Source organism: Fukomys damarensis, unplaced genomic scaffold, assembly GCF_012274545.1.
Source record: "Fukomys damarensis isolate Sample0158 unplaced genomic scaffold, DMR_v1.0_HiC HiC_scaffold_16, whole genome shotgun sequence".
Taxonomy (NCBI): domain Eukaryota; kingdom Metazoa; phylum Chordata; class Mammalia; order Rodentia; family Bathyergidae; genus Fukomys; species Fukomys damarensis.
Window position 1 is genome coordinate 66982968 of NW_022900928.1, and position 10715 is coordinate 66993682.

The window sequence follows — 10715 nt, forward strand, 5'->3', positions numbered from 1 at the left end:
TTTTTTTTTTTTTTTTTTTTTTTTTTTTTGCATTGGGGATTGTACTTGGGACCTTGCACTTATGAGGCAGAAGGCAGAATACAGTGAATAGTCTTGATTGTTTCCCTAGGGAAAATTCTTAGACATGGAATTTAAATTAACACTAAAGAAGTTGGGCCAGCTTCTTATTTCTACAGCTGTAAAAGAAAATACCCATTTATTTCTTTCCACCTTTGCTGACACTTGGTGTTTTCTCTTTATTTTCTTCCTGTGAAAATTATAAGCACAAAGTTGAACACCTGTGTACTTATTGGCTGGATCCAACTGATAGCATTTTGTTATACTGTTTTATCCACCTTTTTTTTTCAGTACCGGCGATTGAACTCATGACCTTGCACTTGCAAGGAAGGTGCAGCACCACTAAGCTAAATCCCCAGTCTCTACTGTTTTATCATACTTCATCTTATTATCATTCTGTCTTGCTATTTGACATATTACAAAGCAAATCATCTATGATGTAGTACATGTCTATCTCATAGTTTCAGCATGCATTGCCTAAATCTTAAATGGGTATTTGCTGCATTGTAATAAAGCATATGTGTAGGTGATTTTTCAGTGGAGACAGTATTCTGTAAGCTGGGCACAGTAGTGTCCCTATAGTCCTACCTACTTAGGAGGCTAAGGTGGGAGGCTTGCTTAAACCCAGGGTTCAAGGCCAGCTTGGGTAACACAGTAAGAGCTCCATCTGATAAAACAAAGTCAAGTCATATAAGAAATAAACTCAAGTGCAATACAGAGGATTGCTGTGTTGTGTTGAGTTTCTGTGACACAGTTGTTTTAGAATAAGCACATATTGCTTCTTTTTTTGGTTTGTTTTTTGTTTTTGTTTTTTTTTTGGTATCAGGGATTGAACTTTGTGCTTGCGAGGCAGGCACAGTGCCACTGAGCTAAATCCCCAGCCCAAAGAAGTGTTGCTCTTTTGTGGGTGGAGGGTTACCGGGAATCAAACTCAGGACCTTGAGCTTGCAAAGCAGGAGGCAGAACCACTAAGCTAAATCCCTGGCCCCCAAGTGTTGATTTCATACTCAAGAAAACTAAACATTAAGTAAATACAGAGAGACAAACAAATGTAAGAGATTATCCTCATAGGGTATATAAAATATGCAGAAAAAGTAAAGAAGAAAGGAAAACACTCAGAAATTCACACTCCAGAAGCAATTTGCATGTTTCTTTTACAGTTCTTTGGTGTTTAGTCTCCTTTCAGGGGGCAGGTGGGAGAAGTATTGTTTCAGAAGCTTCTGAAGGATAGGGCTGGGGACATCCCTAGCACTTTGTAGAGCACTTGTCTAGCATGAGCCCTGGGTTTGGTCCCCAGCATTGTGAAACAAAAAATCAACCTACAATAGGAGTCAGAATACTGGAATCTAGTTCCATAATCGATACATATTCCCAAATTATTTTTTCTCTATTTTAGATTTCTCTTGTAGAAAATATTGAGGAGAAAAAGTATTTGTACTTTAAGGTGATACATGAGAAAAGTTTTGACAGCTATGTGTTGTTTGAAACCATAGGTAGATTTTATAATGGAACTTGGTATGCATTCCTTGTATACTGTCAGAAAGCTACCTGCATTTTCTTCTTTCAAACCTAGTGATAGAAAAACTAGGATGCTAACTAAAATTGGAAACTATAATGAGTCTGACTTGGAGGTAGGGAACACCTACCCCAGTGTAACACATTTCAAACATAATCATCATACCTTTGGTCAGCTGGAAGTGGGATGTGAGATGATATGCCCTTTCTTATTTATTTTTCTGGTTAGTAGAAATACGTAATAATTCCTAGGTGGTATGTATTTTGCTTTGTCGAGTATGAGTTATGTCTGTTTTGAATTTGCCTATTTCATACTTGAAGTTTTCCAGCTTAATTTTTTCTATTTTTAAATTTCTCATCTTGCAGACCCCTTCCAGTGCCAAAACTGCCACCTGGGGAACGGGGTGAGAGTGAGGAGGACACAGAGTATATGACTCCCTCGTCTAGGCCTGTAGGGCTTCAAAAGCCAGAGCTGAAATGGCCTGCAGAGACAACTCAGAGTTCACGGTGGGTTCACAACAGCCCTGCTTGGGGCCAGATACTTTTCAGTGGGTTATTCAGCTGATATTTGTCACCTGCTTGGCTTGCACGCACAATTATCCAGCCAGAATTAAAGAAGAGAGATAAAGTCTAGTCCCTATGTTTAAGTCTCTTGTAGTTGTGAGAAATTCAGCTTATGTTTTCTCAGCAACAGCGACCATCAGAATACACACATCTGTAACTTGTCACAAGAGGCGATCTTATAATGTTTGATTAGTGGTAGCGGCCCAAGAAGAATGTGTTCCTGAGAGAATCAGGGTCTAGTGTAGTTGTGAGCAGATAAGCCTTAGTAAGTTTACAGGTAACAGAGTTCTCTGTTTCTGAAGATCATTGTGCTGCTTTCCTTCCGGTTCAGAGTGGGTGATTGTGACCAGCAGATTGATAGTTGCACATATGAAGCAATGTATAATATTCAGTCCCAGGCACCATCTGTCACCGAGAACAGCACCTTTGGTGAGTAGCCCTCTCTGCTGTTTAAAAAATTGTTGATGTGCCATAGGAATAAGCCTGTAACATTTGTTTTGTGAGATCACTTTACCAAAGGAGAAAGTCGTTGTCAGTAATCTTTGGTAAAATATCTTTGATTCATGGTCAGGATGGTGTCTCTCTCCCTTTTATTTCCTTTTCATACAGCTAGTTCCTTTTGTGCTTTTTCATCATCCCAGGCCTGGAGACATTTATGTTACATGGCTCAGACGTGCAGTTCTGGAAGCTCTCTTTTATTCTATTGCATTGATGAAATTCTTCCGTGTGTGGGTGGTGCATACTCAGTTCCCATGATGACAAGCTTCCTGAGTTCAAGGAGTCCACACACACAAGATCCTTTGGTTGATCTCCTGAGGTGAAACATAGATAGATGTGCTATCAAATGGCACTTAGATCTTTGCCTCTGAGAGGTAGCTGTCAACCTTGGCAAGAGTAACCTTTGACATATTCCACAAGAGAGCTACAGGTTTGGCACAGATGTTATTTTCTGTTTCTTTTAGTTCCATCCACAGGGCCTCCTCACATGGTGTTTGGTCCCCAGTAAACTTTTGAGTAATGGTAGCCTAGAGGAAATGGTTGTATGGATGCCCCTGGACTGCTGAGGGGTGTTAGAAGATGAGGTATGTCAGGAGAAGAAAAGAAGAAGATAACGTGCTCTTGTTGCTCCAGGTGAAGGGAATTTGGCTGTAGCCCACACTAACACTGGCCCTGAGGAATTGGAAAATGATGATGATGGCTATGATGTCCCTAAACCACCGGTACCAGCTGTCCTAGCCCGCCGAACTCTCTCAGACATCTCCAATGCCAGCTCTTCCTTTGGCTGGTTGTCTCTGGATGGTGATCCCTCAACAAGTGAGTCTGAGGCTATCTTGCTCTTGACCTGAATGCTTTCTTCTATTTTATACTAAAAGAGGTGACATCCTCTGGTGGCACAAGTTAGTAGGTGGGAATAGTAGGCTAAGTGTCTAAATGGGAGGAAAGCTACTCCTCGGTCCCAGATTATGAAATCAAACTGTGCTCAGACTCTTCAGACTTAGAGATGAGGTTGTCCTTAAACTCTGGCTTCTCTCCTGCTGGGTAGATTGGGTTTTGAGAACTTCTGAGTATGCCTTACAACAGTGCTAATTAAGCGGTGGTCCAGACTTTGCATTCCTCTATTCTGCACCTTGTCCTGCTGGAAAGAAGGCAGGCTATCCTGGAATGCACAAGGAATGAGCCTGGAGCCAGCCTACATTGGGCCTGGACTGCTGGGGGCTGCCCTTCTTGCACCTGTGGCTGCCTGGTAGGACAACAGACAAAGTAGCTGTCACTTTGGAAATTAAAGACAGTTATCAGGACAGCTGATGGGAAGATCTCCAGCATCTAGTTGCCCAGATAGGCAGTAATCTCCACCCATCCTGGTTTGGGGCTTCTACATTACAACTTAGGCTATTTATCTGCTTCTTACTTTTTTGTTTGTTTGTTTTTTTGTTTTTTGAGAAAGGGTCTCACTATGTAGTTGAGACTCACTGTGTAGCCCAGGCTGGTCTTGAACTTACAGCGACCCTCCTGCCTCAGCCTCCCGAGTGCTAGGATTGCAGGTGTGCACCACCACGCCCAGCTTCTTGCTTCTTATGTGTAGGAGTTTAATATCTTCTGATCACCCCAGAATTAAAAAGTAATAATAATCCAGATGACTGTGTGTATGAAAATATGTCACTCAGGATAAAGGATAATACAGATGTTACATGTTTATCATAGCAACAGTTACTGTGAATAGAACAGGTGTGTAGTATATTTAGAAGATGGCTCCTACTATAAGGAGGAAGCTAGATTCAAAAGCCCTGTAAACCTCTAAAACCCAGCCTTGTGACAGAAAAGTACCAGTCCCCAATTACCAAAACGTGAATTATGTGTTGATAAGCAGCACATTGTTACTACTTTTGTTACTGCTGCTAAGTGAAGATTTCCCCCAATATTTTCTTTGCAATTTCTTCTAGATTTTACTGAGGGTTCTCAAGTTCCTGAGCGGCCTCCAAAACCATTCCCTCGGAGAATCAACTCTGAACGGAAAGCAGGTGGCTGTCAGCAAGGTGGTGCTTCTGCTGTGGCGACCCCTGCTGTTACCCCATCACCACAGCTCTCCAGTGAGATCGAGAACCTCATGAGTCAGGGCTATTCCTATCAGGACATTCAGAAAGCTTTGGTCATTGCCCACAACAACATTGAAATGGCCAAAAACATCCTACGGGAATTTGTTTCTATTTCATCCCCTGCTCATGTTGCCACCTAGCACATCTGTATCTGCCATGGCTACGAGGATCCAAGAGCTGGGCTCTTGAGGAGCACGTAGGAGGGCAGAAGCTCCTTTGGGGACTTCACTGTGAGGTCCTGCCCTCTCTGTGGGTATCATACCGTGGTCCCAAGATTTCAAAGCAGTGGAATGAAAATGGAGCAGCTAATGTGTTTTATTATTGTATTGTTCTTGAAGGTGTCCATCAGTCCCTGCTTGGAGAGAGTATAGATTTTTATTACATGGTAGCCTACCTGGGGAACAGTCCAGAAAGCAGTAGAATAAGTATTGTGCTGTAAACCCTAACTGAGGACTTAACACTTTCCTTAGTTAAGGATGTGTTCATGTCTGTCTGTCTGTGGTTGTGTGTCCTGTGATGATAAGATTATCCTGCTGTGTGTGTTAATCCCAAGTGGGGAATTAGCGCAAGAGGTTCAGGAAGGAATCTTTTAAAGACTTCCATCTACTGTGGTATTTCACCCAACCCTAATGTGTATTACAACTTCAGCACTCCCCTTTGGCTTAGATTGTCATGTGCATAGCTAAAGTCTTATATTTTTTAGAACACTGTCCTGTCCTTTACCCTCTTGGCCCACCCTCAGTGTTCTGTCGTTAGCAGTGCTTGCTGTGACCAGCCTTACAGAGGCCACACCGTAATGAGATGTTCAGTATTATGTGTGATGGTGTTGGTTGGCTTGGTAGAGATAGATAAGAGAGAAAGTACTGTTGCTGTGTCATTGTAGTCATGTTTGATACTAGCAGCTAACACTGGTCACTCCAAAGTATTGTTTCTATAGGAGCATTGAATTTGTTAAAATAAGATATTTGAATTATCCTAATTATAATGACTGATTTGAGATAGAGGCCTTCAAATACATTCCATGTCCTCCCCAGAAATTAGTCTGTGGGAGTCTGTTGCCTTGATGCCAGGCATGTGCTCTGGTGTAGGTCATGAGTGTTTCTATTTAACGGGAAGAGATGAACATGTTTCCAGGATAACTTTCTGGCCCAAACACCATGAAGCTTTTAGGAAATTTCATTTATATGTTATTTAGATACACAAAATAGACCATAAGGATTTATCTGTTCAGTTTTTATTTCTAGTTAATCAGTTTCAGCTTATATGGGTATCTCTTTTGAACACGAGCCAGATTAGATTTTCAGAAATGACTTTTTATTTGCCCTTTAAAGTATGGAGATATTACTGGTGGTAGCACAGCATTTTGCTGATTTATTAGCACCTTTTCTACATTGGTGCTATCCAGTGACTTGATTTTCTCTTGTGCCTCCGGCTTGGGGAATGGAATGTCGCTTTCCTCCCTTTCTTGCCTTTTCCTCTTCCCTTTAGGTTCAGTGTATACTGTGTTTTTTACTCATTGAAATAAATTACTCTAGTCAAAGACAGAATGGGAAAAGGCTGGTGGTTTGTGAAATTGCAAGTTTATGAAGACGATTCAGAGTCCAGTTGGGAGACCCACTTGCCAGATCTGTAGATGCTGCCCCATGGGCCCTGGAATTCAGTTTCTTCTCTGTCTGCAGTCTTTTACTGACTTTCCCAGCAGTGTGCATTCCTTCTTCTTGTCCGAAACAAACGTGCTGTTTGCGAAATTACCTTCCTCAAGATATGGTCCAGGCAGAAATGACCCTCCTAAAGCAGCTTTCTTTCCAGTTGTGTCATCCTTGGAACTAAAACCCTTTCTAAATCTTCTCATGGTATCCATATACTCCATGATCTTTGTGTTTTATCCTCTTGCCCTCAAGCTGTTTATATCCCAAAGCAGACAATACTGGGCCTTGTGATGACTTACTGTGGTTACCTAGTGTCATCTCCTGTCTCCACTACAGTGGGGAGGAAACAGCAAAACCCCCAGTGGGTTCAGGAGGTCCTGCATTGGGAACGAAGGAGGTGAGGAAAGGGGTAGCAGATAAGAACAGTAGTCTAACATCTACTCCTAAAATCTGGTAGCATTCCGTTTTGCATTTTGTTTAAATATTGAAGGCCTAGACGAACTAGGAGAAGAAAAATGCCAGGAGTTCCCAGGGCTATCCAGATTATAATATTTTTCTCTATAGATATTAGCTGTAGTTTGAAGATCTGTCAAGAAAACAGAGCTCTGGCTGCATCTCTTCTGCCTGTTCAGTGCATTCTCGTCGTCCATGAGATTATTGTCCATACTGGCCAGGCTGAGGGTTTTTTTTCCTTCCTCTCCTGAGCACCTTTGTGACTCTTTGGTCAGCTTTGAAACTGACAGTCCAGGTCCTTGTGTTGAGCTTATGCTCACTAATGGGCTTGGGTAGTAGTTTGTCAGGTGAATATTGTAGGTGTTCAGGGTTTTGGACCATCAAATTATGGCCATCCTCTGACTAGGGCTCAGAGGACATACCAGGTCTGGGCTGGAAATTGCTACATAACCCTTATTTAGATAGTCTCAAAAACCTGGATTTTTAAATTTTCTTTTGACTGAAGCATCTATTCTTCATCTTTCATTTGTATTCTGATTTTTTGGAGGGTATAGGGGTGGTACTGGGGATTGAGCACAGGACCTTTGCATTGAGCCATATTCCTAGCCCCTTTTTAAATTTTGAGATGGGGCCTTACTAAATGTAGGCTTGTTTGAACTTGTGGTCATCCTGCCTCAGCCTCCTAGAATGCTGGAGTGATGGGATTATACGTGTGTGATGCTGTGCTGGACTTATATTCCAATTTTTAATTCTTCAGCTCTGATCTGAATTTAATTAAAATTGCCATTTGTGAAGAGGCTTTATTTTCAGTTTTGTCATTTTTGGCAAGCCCAGTCCCCTGACCCCACAAACACAAATGGTTGATATGTTCAAGAAGACCACATTAATTTTTTTTTAACATTCATTAGGCTGTTTTATTGACCCAATTTTCTGTTTTCCCCGTGTCTTTTGTATGTTGTGTTGCATAACCTGCCTCATTGCTAGGTTGCTGTCCTGCACTTCTGCAGCTGACTCTTCTACTCTCCTGTTAAAGTCAAAGTTCTCAAAGTGGGCTCTGAGATATACTTCCCCTCAGTTAAATAGTTCAATTAGGTAGATCATCATCTCAGCATTTACCTATCATTATTTAATACAGTAGCGATCCCTGGCTGGGGTTAGCCATTCTTTTCCCTTCTTACTAGCCTCATCACCAGGGCCCATGATGTGGGGCAGTACTGTTAATATTCAGCAATTTTTTTGGATTTAAAAATTGAGGGTGGGGAAGGATTGCTATTGTTCATACTTAAAGTATTTATTTCCTGTGTAGGAAAGTAGAATATGTTTTATGGTGGAAGTGGCAGACTTACAAATCAGTTCTTACAACACAACTTGCTTGCAAGCTAAGGACCAGCTGCAAATTTTCTCTAAGGTACAATTACCAAAATCTAGTCTTTTTCTGGTAAGTGACCAGCAGTGTATTAGTGCAGAATATTCTCCTACCTCACATCATGAAAGTCAAAAGGTTATTGCCCTTCCCGAACTTCCCTTCTTGCTTGTTGGCCTTTTTGACTACGAATGACCACTGTCTACTGAGTAATAATAGTATTCTGACTATTGGCCTAGCCATAGCAGTTTGATTGTTCTTCATTCAGCAGATGTTTGAGTGAGTACATGTGCCAGAAAGTCAGCTATATGTCCTTCCTTGCTGCCACAGGGGATTGTATTTGGACTGTACAGTACTTTCATTTGACCATAAAATAATTCTTCCCAAAAAGATTATACAGTTTTTATTTACAGCATTTTTATATGACTTGCCTGTCCTTACTGAGCTATCTGGCTGAAAATTGGTCTGAGACTCCCCTTTAACCCCTGTTGTCTTCTACAGCTTTGATAATGTCTGAGAGATTCTTTGGTCAAAGCATCTTGAACACCCACCTTTGTTACATATTTCAGTGGGATTTGATTAGTGGATTGAGAGATATTTGTGCTTAGAGTTGCACAGTTGAGCATTAAATGTTTAAGCAAAGCATCTGTCTGCAGTCTACTTTTCAAGCTAGTATTTGCCCACAGTTCCCTTTTTGGTATAGTGCCTTTTTTACCTTTTTACTGAGCTGCCTGTTTTCCTAACCCCATTAGAAAGGGTTTTTCCCCCCTTTGAGGCTTGTTGCTATTCTGTACTATTTAGAATTTGTTTTCCTGCCCTTCAGTCTTTGAAGCCAACTCAGCCTCAGATGGGCTGGAGGGACTGGGAAGGGGAGGGCCCTCATCTTATATGTCCTAATCTGTAGTCGGTTAATTTGGTTTTTGAAGACTAGTCAGTAGTATAGACTGGACTTTAGCAGTGGTGTTAGCCTCTCCTCCCAAAGTGGGGAGCTCAGAGTTTCCTGTCAACGTGTCATCATTCTTCTAAACCTTAAAGCTTTGAAATTCGATTGGAAGTATTTTTAACTGCATAAAGCATTAATTATTGTTACTACCCTGACACAATACTGGTTGTTGAACTCAGAGCCTTTGCACTGAACTACATCTCCAGTCCTTTGAATTTGGGTCTTGCTAAGTTCATAAGGCTGGGCTTAAACTTGCAGTCCTCCTGCATCTGGCCCTCAGAGTGCTGGGATTACAGGCCTGCACCGTTGTGCTCAGCTTTAGCTCTTGGGAATGCACAGTGTCATTTAATGCATGAAGGAGGGCTAGTGGAGGAGCCAGGTCAGGCCTGAAGCTGTTTTTTGGGTTTTTTTTTTTTTTTTTTTTTTTTTTTTTTACTGCAGAAAATTATTAGGGGTAGCACTATAGTACATAGAAGGGGAGGAAGCAGGATCAGGTAGGGGAAGACTCCAGACCATAATGCAGATCTAACACCATTTCTTTTTCTTTGGTTCTTTGAGACAGTCTTGCTATGTAGCCCAGGCTGGCCTTGAACTCATGGGGATCTTCCTGCCTCAGCCTCCCAAGTGCTGGGATTACAGGTGTACATCACCATACCCAGCTCTAATACCATTTCTATCACAGTAATCACTGCCTCCTGACCATCACCAAGGGTTCTCTTCATGTTAATAGTTAATGATCTTTTTCTTTTCCTTTTTTCTTTCTTCCATAGGAAATAAGCTGTGGTTCCTAGGCACTGCACCAAGCCTGGATCAGTGATCAGACCTTAGAGGGCGCTCTCTGCCTGGTTCTCTTGGCACTGGATCCGCTCTCATACCCCCTGGTGGACTCTTGGATTCTCTTGGTTCTTAGAACCTTGAGTATCTTTTGCATAATACACAGTCTAGTATCTGTAGATGGACTTAACTTGCAGCTGCCTTTTCTGCATTTCTTGAATCATTTGCTTGTAGTTCCTTCTTTCTTCAGTAGCCAGTTTTACTTTTTCCTCAATCAAGATTTTATTTTTAAAACTCTCCTAATTAGAGATCCTTTAGATAAAAGAAATACTCAAGCTAAACAAAGTAGGGCATCATTATAAGGGTACAGGGTCTTTCATGGAACCCAGAATAGGAAGAACAGTTGACTTGTGCATGGTGCTGGGACTGTAAATCTTTGCAGTTAGTCTTTCCTCCTGCTTCAATTTCTGTTTGCATATATGACACCCACCTAGGCATCCCAGCCCTCTAGTTCACTCAGCCTTCCAGCTCTAGGACCATCACACAGATCCCCAGTTCCTCTTAGTTCATATTTTTAGGAATGCATATGCTCAGCCCACACATTGATCAGAGTCCCTCCCAGGCCACTTGGCCTCTCAGGGAGGGAAGGGAGATGTGGCAGACCAGGAAGCAGCAGCACAGTCCTTTAGCTGGGAGTTGGGAGCCTCTATAGACTCCATAGACCCTCTAAGAGGACTTCAGCCCTAGGAGTAACTGCTGCCGCCCTGTCTTTTAGAAGGCAGGCATGTCTGTGCCTGGGTCAT

The 10715-nt window shown here is 41.9% G+C and overlaps 1 protein-coding gene across 1 annotated transcript in view; it reads left to right on the plus strand.

The window, feature by feature from the left end:
• The window catches only part of Cbl (Cbl proto-oncogene), a 64735-nt gene extending 55363 nt beyond the window's left edge, over positions 1-9372 (plus strand). The window contains exons 14-17 of the mRNA XM_010629469.3: positions 1939-2079; positions 2468-2565; positions 3268-3450; positions 4578-9372. Of these exons, the coding sequence (XP_010627771.1) occupies positions 1939-2079; positions 2468-2565; positions 3268-3450; positions 4578-4870 (715 nt within the window). The 3' untranslated portion in view covers positions 4871-9372. The remainder of the gene's footprint in view (positions 1-1938; positions 2080-2467; positions 2566-3267; positions 3451-4577) is intronic.
• The last annotated feature ends 1343 nt before the right edge of the window (positions 9373-10715 follow it).